This window comes from Cuculus canorus, chromosome 2, assembly GCF_017976375.1.
Source record: "Cuculus canorus isolate bCucCan1 chromosome 2, bCucCan1.pri, whole genome shotgun sequence".
Classification (NCBI taxonomy): Eukaryota; Metazoa; Chordata; class Aves; order Cuculiformes; family Cuculidae; genus Cuculus; species Cuculus canorus.
Window position 1 is genome coordinate 13,566,981 of NC_071402.1, and position 19,879 is coordinate 13,586,859.

Below are 19,879 nucleotides of genomic sequence, written 5' to 3' on the forward strand. Positions count from 1 at the left end.
TTGCATGCTGTCAGCATTAAAGAACTTGCAAATCATCTCCAGCATTAGTGCTGGGTCTTCAGTGTGCAGTTACTAAAATCTTGCAGCAGGCAGCACTTATAGAATGATGGAATAGTTTGGGTTGGAAGGGACCTTAAAGATCATCTAGTTCCAACCCCCCTGCTATAGGCAGGGACATCCCACTAAATCAGGCTGCCCAAGGCCCCACCCAACCTGGCCCTGAACACCTCCAGGGATGGGGCAGCCACAGCTTCCCTGGACAGCCTGTTCCAGTGTCTCACCAATCTCATGGTGAAGAAATTCTTCCTAATGTCCAGTCTAAATCTGCCCCTCCCCAGTTTATACCCATTCCCCCTGGTCCTGTCCCCACAAGCCTTTATGAATAACCCCTCTCCAGCTTTCCTGTAGGCCCCCTTCAGGTACTGGAAGGTCACTATAAGATCTCCTCTAAGCCTTCTCTTCTCCAGGCTGAACAAGCCTAACTCTCTCGGCCTGTCCTCATAGGGAAGGTGCTCCAGGCCTCCGATCATCTTTGTAGCCCTCCTATGGACCCATCCCAACAGCTCCATATCCTTCTTAATGCTGAGGATTCCAGAATTGGACATAGTATTCCAGATGAGGTCTCACAAGAGAGGAATAGAGGAGTAGAATCACCTCCCTTGACTTATGTCCTTTGCATGTGATTGCACATAAGCCTACCCTAAGTTCAGGAGTTTATTTGGGCATTCACAACTGCCTTGTGCCAGGTGGATGGGAGGAGAACACACTCTTCTGCAGATGCGATACTTGACCATCTCTTTGCCTCTTACAGTGCTCCAGGCTCTACTGCCTGCTTGATTCACCTTCTGTGGGAAAGCTCCCTGACTGCATTTCACAATCTCTTCCTGATTTTTGACAGTATGTCTATGACCTCCTCAGTCTGTGCAGGGCACATCTGAAGGCTGGCCTGATTTAGCAAGTTACTACTTCAGTTGAAGCTAGGACGTGATATTCTCCCATCAGAAACTCAAGCTGTGATTCTGTGTAGGAACACAGAATTAACAGGTGAGCTAATAGCCTACAGACAGAGCTCTCCTTGGCTTTCGCATGAAGTACAGTTCCTAAAATCTATTGTATGTATGGCTTCTGAAGAAAAGAAACACAGCTTCTGGAGTGCTTCAGTGTTCCTAATCTAACTTGTTGCTTTTGAAAGGTGAAGCCATCTGAGATGCAGCTCTCAAAGGACCTGTAAATTGAAGTCTTTTGCTTCTTTTAACTAGACCATCTGTTTGTAATCTATCTGCAGCTATGTACAGTTGTGTGGGAGTTTGATTAGCATAAGGGAGAAAGGATGTGCTCCATAGGTCCTTGTAGGTGAAGGAAGATAGGTAGGGAAAATGTATCTTCTAGCATAGTGCCTGCAGCATATGTGAGTATTCACATAGTTAACAGCATTAACTCATATGCACATATTTACTGCCTTCCATCAGTAAAAATCCAAAGCAATTCATTTATCAGATTTTGCAGAATTTCATACAAGAATCCTAGGTGTCTTTGTGTTTTCATCCTCACAGAGACCACCATCAGAAAGCCACAGGCACAGCAGCTCCGGGAGTTCTTTGAAGTCTGGCATATATTTATATATATCTTTTCCTAAAAATGTCTTTAATGCCTCTATTGCTCTTATCTGCCATTTGAGATGCTTGAGAGAGATTCACTAAGGAGAATAATGCTGAGCATGAAAATAAGGACTGCAGGGTCTTTACTTACATTTTTTGACAACTCTCTAGGGAAGAGTCTTAAGGGTCTGTTTTGATATATCCCAGAAGCAGTGCTGTTCCGTTTGTTCCAAAAGATGGCGAAACAAAAAGGAATGCTCTCTTTGTTCACCAAAAAGTGGATTTCAAGGGAAAAGTGGGAAAACTATGTCTAAGGTACTAGACTCTATCCCCAGGTACCCAACATAACAAAGATATGATCCTCCCCTGTATTTCAGGCTTTTACTGAGAACGTAATCAGCCCATCATGATTAAAAGTCTGTTTTATCCTGGGAAAATTGCTAAAGTGTGTCACAGAGTTTCACATTTTTGCCATTTCATATTTCAGGATAAATTGTTACAAGTTTTCAGCAGAGAGGTTTCCTGTAACTGATGGGTCTGCAAATTCCACTGAAATTCCCTGAAATTGCAGGCACGATACATGTTGATGATGCATTAGCTGAGCTAGCCCCAGGGGTGCGCTGAATTTGCCTTTTGTATTACAGTTGAAAACACGTGTAACATTTCTGTATGTTAGGGGTACCTGAAAACCCAGGCTCCCTAATTCAATTCTTACTACTCACCTCTTCCCTTTTCCTAAGACAGAAAGTTATACTGAGAGTTTTGAGGCTGATAGAGTCAGAGCCATGTGCTGCTCCAAAGAGCAGGTCATTGCAGTGGCAGAGCGTCTGTTTCTCAGACCATAGCCCGGTTTAGGGCAAGGCAAGCGACAGCTGAGTGAGGGTCAGATCGTGCAAAGGGCTGGTGATGGTGTGTGCATGGGCAGTGGCCCCTGGCAGGGTGGAGAGAGTAACAGATTGCGGGTCCAACAGTAAAATGATCTTGGTCCAGTTGCAATTTCCACTAATTCAAGAGTGAGATGCTCCTCTATACCATAGCTGCTTTTCTGAGGCCAGAGTGTAGAAATCTAATCGTCTAGAAAGTCTAGTTTACCTCCAGAAGTTCAAATGTAGCAAGAAGGTCTCCTCCAGAAAGATTTCCACAATACACAGGGTGGTAAGCAAGTTTAGGTGGTTCATAGTTTTGATCAGCTAGTCTCACCACAGGGGCAGCCACTGTAGACCCAATATATTCTGCTTTACCCTAAATAAGAGAAAATATAAGTGTCAAATGCATTTGAGTTTCACAGGTGTTATGGGAGCCTGTGAAAAGAGATTACCAACCATGAAAAAAACCCTTCTCCTGAAGTAACAGCAAGGGAAAATGGAAGGCAGCTGTGAAATGGAGGAGCTGAGTGCTTATTACCTCTTCAGAGCATCTGAAGTTTCAGAGATCTGTAGTCAATGAATGAGATAGTGTCAGAGTTTTTATGGTGAGAGATAAATCTGTATCCCCCTAGACTTAGATACAATATTCAGAGCTGTGAGCAGGGGAGGTGGGGGGAAGATGCTTCTGATTTCTCTAAGCCAGTCTATGGGAACAAGATTTACTTTGGAGGGAAAAAAGGCCATAGCTTTGCAAAGATATAAAGCGATTCTCAAGGTTGTTTTCAGATGTTAAACTGCAAGCTACTGTAACACTGAGGTCCATTCAGTAAGGTCATCCTTTTGTTGTCTAGTCAAGTGACACAGTTTTGCTTTCACAGTAACAGAAAGATATAAGAGCCCATTTTTAGTAAGAAGGAATTTGAGTTTACCACTGCATCATCATCATACAGCTCAATGACGATCTCCGGCGGGAACTCAGCAATTTCCTCTCTGTCACCATGCAGCACAATGCTGTTGAAAAGCAGCATCTGATTCCAGGTAGGGGATAATGTTTGAGAAATGATCTAATGAAAGAGAGAAAATGTTTATTTAGCTACAGCTAATCAACAGCTTGGTTGGAAGCCTTTCAGTAGGACGTGCTGACATGCTGTCCACATCCTTTCCCACAACCTGAATGACCCCCTGTCTTGATACTCTGCATTTTTCAGCAGTTGTTCCCAACCTGGAGCATATGATTATTTTGCCTTGAGGATGGTATCTCCAGTTTCTCCAGACCCCTGATGGGGGTATCCGTACATGACCACCAGTCTGCACAGACAAAGTGCAGTATTCAATTTAGAGGAAAGCTGCCAGTTTAGGTAAGCAGGCGCATGCCCAATGCTATTAAAATAAAGACTTTGCCCTAAGTCAAGGCCAGTTTTCACTTCTCTAGGGTATGTTTTTTTAAATTTTGTTTTTACATCACTGTAATGACACATAATACTTTATTTTTTTTTTAAAAAAAAAGAAAAGATATTTTAGTGAATCACTCATAATAAATCAAATCTTTACTTTGTTGTAATCTGGCTCATGTGGATGCTTATGACGTTTCTTCACAGACAATGTTTTAACTGTCTTGGCAGGAAACATATTTAACATAGATAACATTTAAAGAGGAAAAATATGCCAACTGCAAAATGACTCATAATCTGTTATCATTCCTTTGAATGGAAATAAGGCTCTTGACTACAGTTTATTGGCACTTGGCTGACAGTCTTCTAAAAACATGCAAGTTATTGGCTGTAATATTTTATTCAGGCAGTGAATAAACTTAAAACTTCTGTGCCTATAAAATCCTATCTTTCCTGGGACAAATTCTACATTTCTGAATCTGGTGCATCTGAATGCTGACTTAATTGGCCAATAGAAGTGAAAATCCCATTACAGGAAAAGATCAGTTCATATCTTTGAGACAGAAGCGGCACAAACAGACACCTGCAACTTAGTGCAGAGAAAGGTTTTTGCTTCTCATTCGCTTTGGCACATGCTAGAGAACCTACTTTGTAAGAGAAGTTGTCAGACGAGTTTTAGAATTAATGAAATTTAAACAATCTTCAGCAGATTTTTTGGTGGGAAGGGATGGATAGGGGAGTTAAGTACTTTTTTTCTGAAGTAAAATCATATTTGGCCCTGCAAAATTCTGCTTGTGGCATGGATTTCAGAACTCCCAGCCGCATTTTAACTCCTGGGTAGTAGTAAAAGACTCAGAACCTCTGAAAATCTGTCTTCATGTTCTGTGAGGGACAACCCTCCTGTTCGTTTGCCAGGGCTATACTTCAACCCTTCTTGCTGGAGCTCTGCAGATGTTCCCCCTTCTCTCTTGAGGGTCTACCAAATATGCACAGAAGACCATTTGCACTCTGGAGATGCCTGAGGGAGATATGAAACCACTTTTGCAGCATTTAAGTAGTGCAGAAAGTCTCATACCCCTCTGTTTTCAGCTCATTTCAACTCTGTCATGCTAAAACCACCAGTGCACTTTGTTGAATTCCATAGCAAAGAGCCATGTTGGCTCACACAGCTACAGTAGCCATATAAAGGTCTTCACTCTTTGCTCAACGGTTGTACACATAGAGTAAAAGAAAACGGAATAGTGGGGATTTATCCTTATACCAAGCAATGACAAGAGCCCAAGCTTAAAACATGTAGAAAAAGATGTATAGGGAGTTAATTCACTTACTACAAAGTCCCAATAGCCCCAGACAATCTGACATCTGAGCTAAAATAAGCCAGTACTACTGAACCTCGTGTTAGAATAGTGGATTACACCTAATCTTTTGCCTTGCTTTCTGTGAACTGTCAGGACTTGCCCTTTAACAGCAGGCACCTGAATTTCCTGCTAGGTACCTCCTTGCAAAACCAAGATTTTCCTCTTCATGGCTTAATTGGAAAAACAAAAAATCATGTTTTCATTTACTGAAAGAGACTTTAATATCTTACCTTTGTGGTTTGGCAGTGTGATGTGAAAGTAACTTTTGCAAAAGGATCAGAAAGTCCAGTGCTGTCAGCTGCAATGAGCCCTCTCGCCTGATACATGTGGGCTCTTAGCTGGAAGAGGTGTGGGGCTACATAATTGCAAAGAAAACAGTAATGTCAGCTTCATGGAAATGATGCGGCACATAGGTAGGAAGGGAATATTCACCACTCTCTGTCCAACGAGGGTCTGACAAGGGGAACTGTTGCTGGTTCTGTCTCATGAAAGAAACACCTGAGACAGTCAGAAGTTGTTTAGGACATCTATACTCATTAAAAATCAATGTCTGGTGTCTTTACAGCAAGGCTGTTAAGACTGCCAGATTTTGGCTCCTATCACTGGTTTATCTACTAGGTGTTCCACAGTAGCTTCACCAGGAGAACTGAAGGATGCTTCTTCATTAAGAGGAGGCAGACCCATGGGACAGGGAACAGAAACTGCAAGCGAAAAGGTCCTTTCTTCCCCTGCCATCTGCGAAGTGTCAGTGGTAGGTCTGATGACTCGGCGAGGAAACCAGCCTTTTCTGATGAACTGATGCTAAAATGTGATCATTTGAGAATAGGTATTTTAAACAGAGGTTGCCCTCTGAATTAAAACTTTTGAGGCTACATCTCTTAATTGTTAACATGGAGAAGAAAAAGTGCCTTACTTTTATACAGCAGGCAGGCAGGTGAGGGCCCTGAGTTGGTGTTAGATGGTAATTCAGTCTCATATCCTACAGGCAAATTCTCCATGATGCTGTGGGCATAGTTGGCAGGTCCAAGCCATAAGTAAATGTCCACCTTTGCCTGCACATTCCAACCCAGCGGGCGCTTGCCTGGTAACTGAATTAAAAAATCCACCCATCATCAACAAGCTCAAGAAAGAGTAAGGGCTGGATGCTGAGTCCTAGCAAGCCAGAATAAAATAAAGGAGGATTCACTAAGTTGATATAATTGCATTTTTTGACAGTGAATACCCTGAGGTTCTTTTAGCCCAAGGAACTTCTGTGATTCTTAGGGAAGAAAAAAGTAGTTTGCTCAGCTGAAAGTCCATGTAAATGGCATAATGCCTAATAACACAGAGATTTGCACAAGCTACCTAAGGTTGCAAGCATATCAGTGCTAGCCCATACAGTGCTGTTCCCAGACTTCAGCCCACTTTCCATTTCATACAGTTTGCTGGTCTCCAACAGAGAGTCCCATGTATTACTAAAAAAATTACTACATTGGGCAGGACAGAAATCATATTCCAGCATAAAATATTACTAGCCTTGACAAACCATACTACTGTTACCTCCGTCTCTCATCCTACTTCATCTATCTCTGCTAAGCTCAGTATTTAGTACTGTCTGTTCCTAGGGAAATCTTGATATTGGATAGGTCTGAAGAGTTAATTATGGCTTTTTTTGTTCATGCAGGCAAATAATACTATGTTTAACAAGTACCTAGGGCAGCTGTCCGGAACTTAGTTTTTGCTCTTTAGCTGTGCTTTATGCTTGCAGAAGCTCCATGCGAAAAAGCACTAAAAAGTCATTATAGAGTTACTATTAGCTCATGCATTTGGGCTTTTCCTGCTGGCCAATAGTAACATTCACATTGCATAATATTCCAGTTCCAGGTACTATCCTTGACATTGCTTTTGTAGGAGTGCATCCACTAAGACTCCCTTCAAGATTAATAATCCCATAACAATATTATGGAAATGTATTGCACAAACCTATGCACATTTTAAATAGAAAGCAAGAATAATTGCTGTATTATCACTGAATACCTATGTTTCCTTGCTAACCGATTGGTATGCATGCTGATCTCTCACCAGTCTCTTCCTGGACTTTCATGTGCTGCATTCTGACAGTTTTGCCAGCAAAGAGGATCTAGCTCTTCTACCTGTTTATGCATTTAGCTATAGATACAATGCTATAAACTTGCCATAATAAGTAGTGAGAGAATTAATTACCCAGACAACAAAAGCATGGCAGTGATAGAGTGAAGAAGTGTAAGCATAAATATAAGAAGCAAACATGAATAGGTGGCAGATATAAATGTGTGCACATATTCAGCATATTACAAAAATAAGCCTGTAAAATACAATCCATGGAAGAAAGCTCCCCAGGCATTACCTGTCTGCAGAGTGCCTCAGACTTACTTTCAGAAAATGTGTTTTAATTTTCCCACAGTCTTTGCCTCTTTGCTCTTTCACTGGGGAATACAGTATGTTTTTTGCTGGGATTCTTGCATATGCAACTCTCTTGTTGCTGCTGAGCATCCAGATGAACACATCAGGCACTGTGTTCTGAGGCTGTTGAATGATGAGAAATATTGAACTAAAACTGAATTCTTTTTATAAGCCACCACCATCATTTTTTGTTAAAACCCTCTCTACCAAGAGCTGATTCCCTCACAGCTCCTGTGGAGTGGCAAATGTGCACCCAGAATAAAAGAGGCTGTCTATCTTTTGCAGTCTAAACTTCTGTTCCCAAGCTGAAGGTCAAGAACTTTGCAGAGTGATCAAGGAGTGTTGTAAATAAATTCAGGAGAAACTAAAATTAAAAATCTAGGTGTGACTGTTTCTGGAATTAACTTACCCACAAGTTGCTAAAGCTGAAAGTACCTACCATGGAAATGCAATCAACTGCATCTATACCAGCAAACCCCCAAAACCCAGGGCCAAATTCAAGTAGTGTCATATTGTCATCTATTCTGCTTGTGAGGATCTTCTATGGCATGGTCTTGCCCTGCTCCAAATAGCATTTCCCCAAGCAAAGTCAATTTCATATTTATCTGAATTTCTGTGTGGATTACCTCATCAACCAAGAACCTGATTTTATCTATAAAGCTCTGAGTCTCTTGCATCATTTCATCCAGTGGCATCTTCTTTTTCTGCTGCTGAACAATTCCCTTGGCATCACTGGACATTGCTTCCTGTAGTCAGGAAAGACAATATGTATCTTACATGCATTTTTGAGTAGTTTGAACTGGACAAGAATTAGAAAACAGTCTGTGATACAGGTTGAAAAGGGAAGATGGAGACACTTGGTTCTAGGCAGCAATTATTTTCTTTGTCACAACAGAAAGTGGTGAATTCTTTGAAGCTGGATAACATCAAAAGTGGATGTCCTCCGTTTTCTCTCTTTGTATGTATACTGCACGTAGAGAAATCCCAAGAGACATGTTATTACAACATAGAATTATCAGGCCTCAGTCCTGACAGAAGTCACAACCAAATTCTGTGCTACAAACAGTAAATAAAGCCAATAAATGTTCAGACAGCTTCCCCCAGTTTAGTTTCTTCTCACTAGTCCCCTGGAGGAGGTGACTAAGTCCAGGAATACTAAATGCCAGGCTTTGCTTCTTTTGAAGTTCAGGTCCACTGCAGTAATTAAAAGCCTAACAGCAGAGTTAATTTGGTGGGTTTTTTCCATTGCACTCATCATAATCTCATTTTAAGATACATTATTATAATGTCTTCTTTTTTGTATTTAAAAACAACACTTTCTGAATGATTTTAGGGAATCTTACACCTCTTTATTAAGTACAGTGGTTTTTTTAAAAAAAAATGCTCTTGGATGCTGTATTTGTATTAATTACAAAGCATTTCAGTATGGTGAAATCAAATAGAAATTAAAATATATGCAACCAGCATGCTTTCAGTTAACATAATTACATCAATGTTTAAAGGAAAAAAACACACATACCAGCTCTTGCTTGAACAGCATGAGTCTCTTTTTGTCCAAAGCAGTGTAGTTCAACCCTTTGGGTTTCTTTTCAGCAGTGGTAATGAAAGCCCTAGGACAAAAGAATAACAGGTTCTTTGAAGGGAGAGCGAGTAATGTGAGCTGCTAAAGTATATTGGAGTGCAACGTTTTCCGTCTGCTGCAGTATATTGAATCAGAAGACAAAGATGCTGAAATTTTCTAGAGTAAATATTGAGCACCTGTAAGATTCAAAGAATAGAGTGCTAAAACTGCCCCACATTTCACAGAAACAGAGTTAACATATAAAAATTAACATTAACATCTATTTTGAGCTCAATTATGCTGTCTGACACAGAGCCCACTGGGTGATTTATCCCAACATGTGGAATCCTTTGTTTTTATCTTAACCTTGTCCTTTTTTACAGTATGTCTGTCACACACTATATTAAATGCTGTTTATACCAAATATGTTCTATTCTTAGAGTCCAGAAAGTCAAAATAATATGACAATGATTGGCAGTAGTCTATTGTCAATACTGAGTATTGAATATAGCAATAAAATATTCTCTTTATATAAATAGAAACTGCCATTTCGGAAGGCCTTTTCTTTTATAGCAGAAAAAAAAAATATCTATCTCAGTAAGTTTACTGCTTTTTTTATTATTATCATCAGTTTCCTTGTCTAGCCTCAAATTTGTAGCCATGTATAAAGCTGACTTTCTTTATTCCTCTAGTAAATGTAGTTACCTGCTTTGATTGATAAAATCATTTAGGGTCACCCTCATTTTCTCCTCTGATGCAATCTCTGAAACTTTGATCAGGTCCTTGACATGCTCTAATGATTCTTCCTATGAAAAACACATGAAAAAGCCATTACACAAAGGAGGGCACTTTGTCATTCTGCCACTAACACCATTATTCACTGTATGACCAGCGAGAATGAGGGCAGTGACTTTGTAACCTAACAGAACAGAACCTTTGATATATCGCTACTCTTGAAGTGAGCAGAGAGAAGATTCTGGCAGCATGATTTATTTTGACCTTTCCTCAGCCTTCCCAACTACAAGTTGTTTTCTCGCTTCTTTGGTGAAGATGAGTAGGTGGGAAAAATTCTCCACGAGGTAGTTCTCTTTGGTTCTGTTTCCAGCCCTGCTACTTTAATTTACCAAGTAGCTGGAATTAACCTCTTAAACTTCAGTGGGCTCCTGAATCCATGTGCAAGGTCTACCACAACACTTATTGTTATCATTCAAGAAATGGAGTCTATTCTTCCAAACTAAAATAAATGGCTGGATTTCCAGCAAGGCTTGTGGGTATTCAGGTACACTGACAAACTTATCTCTCCATACATACATTCAGATGTTTAATTTTCAAATACCTGGGTTCAAATTATTGGTTTAGGCATTATAAGAAGGCATGAGTATGACTTTAGTGTTCTTGCTCATGAGGTATATAAGGGTAAATAGATTAAACAGAATGTGAGTGCCCCAAATTAAAATATCCAACATTAGAAGTAACTTTAAAAAAACATCATCACTTTTTTAGACTGTTGATAGTTAACTTTAAACAAGCACAGAAAAAAACCATCATTATAGAAACACTGTAACTATCTCAGTGATGGCCCATGAGACAATATGCCATTTTGTCTCTATCAATATTTTTAGGAAAACTAAAACAAGAAAGTGTCCTTTAAAGAGTCGCCAGCATAAATACAGGATAAACCATGTAGCCTAGATAAGAAGACATTAGAGGAAGAGCTGCAGGATTATTCTTTATCTCATATTTTAATTGAGTGCTCTTACAAAAATAAAGATATTTCTGAGAAAAGAAGACAGCCCTATGGTCACCAAAAAAAACCCCAAAACCAAAAAAAGCATTGTCGACAGGAATATTTGATTAGCTCTAACAGATCAAAGCAATTTGGAAACAAAAAGAGAAAGTGCCAATAAAAGCTATGGCTTCACAAAATGAACAGCGAGGAATGCATTTGTTGGAAAATTTAAAGGCGTGTTTTGGGGAACACGACATCTCAGTGCCATACTCTGCTGAATACACAAGCCTAGAAGGACGGCTGCCACTTACCAGGTGATCAGCCATTTTTTCAAGAGTGTTGGAAGAGTACAGACGAAAGGTCTGGTCACCCCAGTAGCTCTTGACACAGATACAGGGCTTCCTCTCATCATACGGCAGGTACTGGTAGTTCCTGTGAAAACAAAGTATGGAGCAGATAATAAAGCTATGAGAGTGATTCGGAAGGAGGCACAGGAAAGAAAAACTGTTTGATGCTCTCTCGCAGCACAGAAGCCTAAGACACGACAGGATGTGTTCACATGCGCTAACCAGTAAATATTAGGAAGAACAAGCACAAATATCACCTCTGCTACCTGTGAGATCCCAGAAGATCCCTGAAGAGAAAAATCTTAAAGTCAATGGCTCGAGTTTCAGTGCTTTCCAGGGCAGGAGAAAAGTAGGGCAAAGAAACATGCAGGAAAGCTCTGAAATACTGTTAGTGGCGGGAAGAAACAAGAGAAAAAGGAGCAAAGATTGAAGTCCAGTCACCTCTTCAAGAGCAATGGCTCTACACACTGCACAGCAGGAGAGGCATTACAGAGTTTCATTCACTGCCACATTACTTTTACAAGATGCTTTTTTTCAGAAGCAATCGCTAGTGAAGATTGACATTCCTTGGCAGAAGCTGGTCTGCACAAAGCTACCTAGTAAAAGTGATACCAAACTCACGATAATTCAGTGATAAAATGCATCTGCTGCTCTCTCTTTTCTTACATTTTATCGTAGGTCCAACACGCCATATTGATTCTTTTTTGTAACTCTGCTTTCTTTGGGTGATCAGCTGTATGAGCGTATTGCACTGAAGAAACTAGTGAGACACCAGCCTAACCAGATAATGCATATGTGCCACAAAGCCTGATGCTTTGATTAGAGGCAGCACTATGTCAAACCCATGTACCTGATAAGCACATAGTCCTCCCTTTATATAAATACTATAGCTCTATGAAACACCACGCTCAGCCATATGGAATTTAACACTAGAGGTCTTATCATTGGAGTAACAGTGCAGAGCTTTTTAAAGAATATGAGGGTCTATAAACTGCTTTATGTTCTTCTGGGAATGGCTATAACCCAATGCCACTCAATACAGCTGAGAAGAGGCTGTACTGGAGAGGTGTTCTCTGGTGTGTACTTGTATTGTGGTTTAACCCCAGCTGGCAACTGAGCTCCACACAGCCACTCACTCACTCCTTCCCAGTGGGATGGGGGAGAGAATCAAAAGAGTAGACGTGATGAAACTTGTGAGCTGAGATGAAGACGATCTAATACGTAAAGCAAAAGCTAGTTGTGCAAGCAAAACAAAACAAGGAACTCACTCACTACTTCCTATCTGCAAGCAGAAGTTCAGCCATATCCAGGAAAGCAGGGCTTCCTCACATAACAGTTACTTGGGAAGACAAAACATCTTCACTCCAAATATCCCTCCCACTTCCTTCCTCTTCCCCCAGCTTTATATTCTTGAGCATAATCTTATATGGTACAGAATATTTCTTTAGTCAGTTGAGGTCATCTGTATCCTCTCCTAACCTGTTGTGCACCCCCAGGCTACTCACTGTTGGGGTGGTGTGAGAAGCAGAAAAGACCTTAACTCCGTGTAAACACTGCTCAGCAGTAACGAAAACATTCTTGTATTGTCAACACTGTTTTCAGAACAAACAGAAACCATAGTCCCATACAAGCTGCTAGGAAAAAAAGTACCTCAGTCAAAACCAGCACAACTTGCCTTGTGAGCCTTCAGTATTTCTCCACAGAAACTGATTCCCTAAATAATAGAGAATAAAACTACTCAAGGCTGAAAAAATCATTGTATTTTCTATTTTGTCTCCTCTCGGAGATCCTGTGGTACTGAAGAAAGGAGAGTGCAGTTGATATGGACAGAAGACTTGAATTCTTCCAATTCAAGGTGTCTCTGAGCACAGCCACATTTTTAGGGAGTCTTGATCATCCACTCCTGAAATCCAGAGCCCCAGTAGCCTGAGTTGCCTAAGCATGGGCATCCGCCTTGTAGGCCCAGAAGGGGCTGGGTCTCTCATGTTTGCTTGTAAGATTGCCTCGGCTGCTCTAAGGCATCTCAGACAGAACTGGACATGTGTTTAACCACTAAACCAAGCCCACTGAAACCAAATCACTTATCACTCTTGAATGTCCTATCCATAACTTAAAACTTCCACACATCCTTAATAGATTTATGTGAGAATTTTCCTTTTAAAAAGGTGATCTTCCCTACAACATCATTTTACTGCCCTATGGCATACCAAAAGAGAAACAGAATTTCCCTTTTAATTTTTCTTCAATAACCTACAGTAAGGTAAGCATTACCCACAGAATTTGGTGCTCTCACAATGCCAGAATGTCTTAACCTGAAATTCATAGAGCTTACGAGTCTTGGCTCTTACTAAGAGAATTGTATAGCTATGAAATAATTCATATGGAAGTCTAAACTTTTGTGTCTATTATTCTCTCTATAAGAATTTGGGGGAACCACTTTTTCAGTGTTAGCTTATCCTCGCTATATATTTTGATATAATAGTGGAAAATTCCTGGCAAATTCATGGTGTCTGGTTTACAAGTCTTATTGCTCTATCTGCTCCTTTAATTACTTAGTGATTTTAATCTCAAAATGGACTCTTGTTATTGGTTTTTATTGTTCATTTATGATTCTAAAATGCAGAGTTTACCCAAACTATTGGATATCCCATTAAGTACTGATTAATACTAAAAATATCCAGTAATGAGACCAGTAAGATTCCAATATGAGATAACAGTCATAAAGTCATTAATTGGTATCTGTGGCTGGTGAAACTGTTTTAGATAGCATGGGAAGGAAAAAAAAAGATGCAGCATTATACATAGATTTGGAAATGTGACCTTTAATGAGAGAAAACTTTGTTAATATACTAAGAATCAAATAGCAGATTTGAAGAATGGTTCATTCTTTTACAACAGTTCTTTAAATCTAAATTCTGTTGAGGGGAAAACTAAAAATCCCACAGTCTCTTAGGGAGGATAACAACCCAGCATGTACTCAAATCTGCAATCTTGTTAATGAGGAGAGGCAACTATCTCTCTGTGAAAGACTGTTTTATCTTCCTTCTTCTCTTTATTTATTTGCAACAGAAACAAAAGTTTCTGTATTTTCATTTGTATTTTCTTCCACTAGCTCTTATTTAATCTGACTGAACCACTGACTGCAAGAAAGAGTGAAAATACTTTTTAACTTTAGGGAGATCCAGAAATCAAACAGATCCAGGTTCATATTTCCCACCTGGTCCTTATATCTGTAAACAGCTTGGCAGTGCCTGACCTTCTAAAGAAAAAGGTACCACCTAGTCTTGGCACTCAGGAAGACTGGGGTTCATTCTACCTACCAAAGGAACAAAGAAAATATTTCTTTTTATTAATGCCTTTGAAATTAATTGTACATTTACACTTCTTTTTATAAATAAGGCCGTTTCAGAACTCTTCTGCATGTTTCATTCACTGCTCCATTCTTTTTTTCTAAGACTATTTCCTCCTACTTCTGTTACTACTTACTGCTTAAGTCTACATCCATAATTATTAGCTCTAGAAAGTGTTCTTGGAAGCTGTCTTGACCAGATTTCAATATTTTTCATGCATTCTTCTGCTTCTGGAGCTGGTCGTTGGGTGAATGTTACTTGTGATCAAAGTATTGGACCATAAACCAGTGACAGCACTGAAGCAGTTGCACTTTCCTACAGTTTTCCAACATACAGTTGGTATAACACAGCCCTTTTAGAAATGGTACAAGTTCAAGAGCCCATGAGGCCAAGAACAGAAGGTGTGTATACTATTTATTTTAATGAATCCTAGAAAATTTACCATTGTGAAAGATGTAATTGAGGATTTGAAAGTCTCAATTCCACACAACCTGTTTAAAGCTACCAGGGTTTGTTAAGGAGTCCCATCAAATTATAAAATAGGAGCTAGAGTCCTATATGATAAGGCTTTGAAACACAGACCCTCACCTGTTCCCACGTGTGATCAGTGGCTTCTTGGGCGGTGTGGTGGATATCAGGGGTATTCCAAGATCATGAGAAATTTCATCCTCCTCCTCATGCAGCAAGCTTTCTTCTGCTTCTCCAACATGTGTCTTCTTTTTCCTTCCAGCTCCCGCTGACACCCCATCAGTAATATTTCCAAAGTTACCTATAGACACATAGTTATAAGTGAAGAGATGACTAGCTTGGAGGTGGTACACCCAAATATGGTTTTAAAAGAGAAAAAGACCAGTCACAGCAGTGCAAAATCTTTGTTCCCTCTTGTTGATTAGCTGTTCTGGACATATCACAGTTCATAAAGGTCCTGACAGGATATGTTGATCCCAATAAGGCTTTTCAGACTCTAGGACAGTGTTTCCTTACCTGCCCTATGTGACATATACCTAGTATACTATCCCCATTGCTAAATGGTGCAGTTTTCTGGTTGCTGGTCCCCAGGACCTTCTGCTTTTGCTAAAGAAATTCAGAAGCAAAACAAATACTGCTGTTGATACGTCTAGACCCAGGGGCCCCAATGTGTGTGTGATTTACGTAGCAAATATATGTCTTCCTTGCAACATATGTCTGATCTCAGAAGTGCTAAAGCTCATTTTCAGAGAAGCAAATTTTGCATAGGAGGGTTGCAGAGTTAGTAATAACAGTGCTTTGAGGTGCCAGCTTGAAGTCAGACTACTCTGCTAATGTTACAACCATCTCCTCTGATAGGATTTTGCCTTAGAGGGCAATTATCGACTTTGGGAAACAGGTGCATCCATCAGACTGGTAATTACAGATTTCATTACAGACAGGGAGAAAACATTCCTTGCAGAAGAAGGATGTGCTGAATCATCCCATATGGCATCCTGATCTGGACTTTTGTTTCAGCCTCTCATGTAAATAATGACCATTGGCCAAATTTGGACCCAAATTTCAGCTGCAGAGGTTGGTGGTATATTTTCAGTTCCAGAATTCAGAGTTAGATTAATCTTCAATATTAATTCTGTCAGGAATCAGTATAAGTTGTCGCCCAGCTATACAAATGAATTTCTTGCCATTATTAACGCTACTTCCTGCTAAGATTCAGCAGGAATCAATGACTCATTTATTGCCCTGTTTTTCACAGACATCTTTCCCTGCACACATAGCCTTACAGTTGAGCATGCTCAGGTACATAGGCACAGAGATGGGAAGTGCCAGGGTGCTACTGTGCTCTTGGACTAGCGTAGGGCTAGTAAACAGATAAGTGAACATCTGCAAGGGAAATGAAACCAATACAAGCTTGTCTCTTAAGGGAAATTTCTTCTGCTTTGAAAATATCTGCTGAACGCTCATGAAAACGTCTTCATTTTTCTCTTTAGTCTGCTCTAAGGGATAATTCAGCTCATGCAGTACAGTCATGCTTTACTCAGAAAGAGGGCAGGACTTACTATGAAGAACTTAGAGGACAAGATAGTGTATACATTTTGAGGCTTGTCTGTATGTGACCCCAATTGCCACACTCACAGACCCATATGTAGCACAACAGAGTTGGCCACAAAGGTCCATATGAGTCCTTCCTGCAAAGGGCCCAGGGACTAATTGCAAAGGGCATCACAGAATGAACTCTGCCCTGAGGTAAATTACTTGAGTTGAGTGTCCCAAGAGACTAGAAGACTAACTACTGTGTGAGTCACTGTGTATATCGAGTGAGAAGATTTATATTAATACAGGGCGTCTGGGAGCAGAGACAGTTAGGTGTCAGTATGCCCAGCTTGATTACTATCCAGAGAAACGATCATCAGGGTTTAGTTATAATGTGTAAGCGCTTCTCTGAAGCAGGCTCCTGAGCCCAAAGACAGCGTTATCAATAACACGTAACATCCCCTTGCTCCTGAGACTCCCTCTCTGTGTTGGAGAAGAGCATAACACACTTACCAACGGAAACCTCAAAGGTTATTGGCTTGTCCCCAATCCTCCTATCAATCATTGTGGCTTCAAAAAATGTCCCAAAGAGGAGGAAATCCTCAAATTTCTCTTCATAGATCTATTGGAGAAGACAGAGGCAGAAAAATTACTTTTTTTTTCACCTTCTACTCTTTTTTACAGCACAGAGGAGTCTTTACAAGTCTCTAGTAGCTGTGTTTCTGTTGTAGGTCTACTGATCTGAGGTGACAAGTAAAAAGAATTTGCAGGGAGAAGTCATACCTCCTTTCTGAGAAACTGATAGGACTGGAAAAAAGAGATAAACATGTGTGATCTTATCAATATTGTCCAGTTATATCATAACTGGTTACACAAAATTCATTACCCCTCACTTCATACTTTGTCTTATCAGTAGCTGCTATTAAGTACTGCTGCCAACCGTATCCTGGGCTGCATCAAAAGAAGAAAAGCCAGCAGGTCCAGGGAGGTGATTCTGCCCCTCTGTTCTGCTCTTGTGAGACCTCATCTGGAGTATTGCATCCATTTCTGGAATTCTCAACATAAGAAGGATATGAAACTGTTGGAACGGGTATAAAGAGAGGCTACAAAGATGATCAGAGGGCTGGAGCACCTCCCATAAGAAGTGCATGGGGTTGTTCAGCATGGAGAAGAGAAGGCTCCGAGAAAACCTCAGAGCAGGCCTTCCAGTAACTGAAGAGGGCTACAAGAAAGCTGGGGAGGGACTTTTTACAAAGGCATGTAGTGACAGGACTAGGAGGAATGGCTATAAATTGAAGAGGGAAAGACTTAGACTAGGCAGAAGGAGGAATGGTGAGGCACTGGAACAGGTTGCCCAGGGAAGCTGTGGATGCCCCCACCCTGGAAGTGTTAAAGGCCAGGTTGGATGGGCAGTCCTCCACTTTTTGCCTTCTCTGGCATCACAGCACTGAAACCAGTAGCCCTGTTTTCACAGAATTTGGAAGCATAGGAACCAAAGGGCCTCAGCATAGCAGCACACCCTTAAAAAGGGAACAATCTTCTCTGGAGTTAGCTCTGTTTCACCCTATTGGAACCCCCACCATCTGCTTGTCCCTGGCACACACACTCTTGCTCAAGGAAAGCTAGCTAGCACCTCTAGTGCTCTTGGGTCATTAACAAAACAAGCTATTGAACCCAAGCCAAGACTAAGCTCAAAGGAGATAAATTTTGTGGTTTGAGTTCTCCTCAAATCTACACCAACTGCCACAGTCTCTCCAACACAAACCCTACTGATTTCACAGCATGAACACCAGCACACTAAAGCCCATTAGGTAAGATCAGTACTAATTTCTTTTGCAACAGAGTGAGGCAATGAACAAAACATCAGCTGTGTATGAAGATTTGTTTCCCTGGCTTTTTCAAAGCAGAAACAGCTTTTGACACAGCCCACGATCTCTTCAGTTTGAAAAACTTCTGCTATACACGGTAAGTGGGCATAGGTCTTCAGGGAAAGGATTAGCACCATCACATATCAAAGCTAACACCTCAAACAGATTGCAATTCGACAGTACCATTAGCTTCCCTGTGCCCTGATTATTTTTCAGCATGAACCCAGAGCACAGAGTGCCTAATGAAACTGAGGCTCAGAGACTACGACAAACACATCTATCTCCCATTATAAAGAAAGCAAATCGCAAGTGTTTAATGCCTTCTTGCTGCTAGAACAGATTAATAAAGTTGTGCTGTGGGGCTGGGTAGTTTGCCTCTGCTGTCTCAGAGGCTCTATGAGATGTCTTCGCCTTATTTGTAATGTCTCCAGTGCCTGCTTTTCCTCTCAGAGAGCTGTAATACAATTACAGTGTCTACACTAGCATGAAATATTGCTGAATGTCAAACCCAAAAGAATATCAAGAATCACAAATTATATTGTTGCCTTTTACTCATTCTGTATTTGAAACTGAGGCACAGAAATAAATTTTTATTACTACTATTAATATTTATTGTGTTACAGAAGGGTTTGTTCCTCTACCTGGAGTATTTAGCTGGCACCTAAAACCGTAGTGTTTGAGTTGTTCACAATAATGGATTTCTTCCATATAAAGGCAAATCTATATGGAAGTAAATTCTTCCGATATCACCTCCACTACAGTCTTTACAGAAGAATGAAGGGACAGAGGCAATTTACAGCTACATGAGTATACGAAGCTAGACCAGGGCATGGGATCACATGACTGGATTGCAATTACCCACATCGTTTTTTTGCTAACACTCCTTGACCTGCTCCAGCTAGCACTCATGCTGGCAATGATGGAGCATAGGCCACAGAAGAGCACAAGTTCTCCTGTCCAATTGTAGAGAGGGAGTCTCAGAATCACTGAATCACAGAATGGTAGGAGTTGGAAGGGACCTCTGGAGATCATCTAGTCCAACACCACTAATAAAGCAGGTTTATTTACATCAGGTTGCACAGGAATGAGTCCAGGTGGGTTTTGAATATCTCCAGAAAAGAACATTCCACAGCCTCCCTGGGGAGCCTGTTCCTGTGCTCTGTCACCCTCACAGTAAAGAATTTTTTTCCGTATGTTCAGGTGAAACTTCCTATGCTCTAGTTTATGCTCCTTGTCCTGTTTATGGGAACCACTGAAAATAATCTGGCCCCATCCTCTTAGCACTCACCCTTTAGATATTTATAAGCATTTATAAAATCCCCTTTCAGTCTTTTCTCCTACAGGCTAAACAGATTCAGGTCTCAGCCTTTCCTCATAAAAGAGACAGTC

At 40.6% G+C, this 19,879-nt stretch overlaps 1 protein-coding gene across 2 annotated transcripts in view; it reads right to left on the bottom strand.

Moving 5' to 3' along the window:
- The window catches only part of FER1L6 (fer-1 like family member 6), an 89,384-nt gene that overhangs the window by 29,966 nt on the left and 39,539 nt on the right, over positions 1-19,879 (bottom strand). For both annotated transcript variants that reach the window (XM_054060680.1, XM_054060681.1), the window contains exons 12-22: positions 17,136-17,244; positions 15,210-15,390; positions 11,236-11,356; positions 9,901-10,001; positions 9,154-9,244; positions 8,261-8,380; positions 7,605-7,757; positions 6,127-6,301; positions 5,444-5,568; positions 3,394-3,528; positions 2,691-2,840 (exon numbers count right to left, since the gene is read on the bottom strand). In XM_054060680.1, coding sequence (XP_053916655.1) covers positions 2,691-2,840; positions 3,394-3,528; positions 5,444-5,568; positions 6,127-6,301; positions 7,605-7,757; positions 8,261-8,380; positions 9,154-9,244; positions 9,901-10,001; positions 11,236-11,356; positions 15,210-15,390; positions 17,136-17,244 — 1,461 coding nt within the window. The remainder of the gene's footprint in view (positions 1-2,690; positions 2,841-3,393; positions 3,529-5,443; positions 5,569-6,126; positions 6,302-7,604; positions 7,758-8,260; positions 8,381-9,153; positions 9,245-9,900; positions 10,002-11,235; positions 11,357-15,209; positions 15,391-17,135; positions 17,245-19,879) is intronic.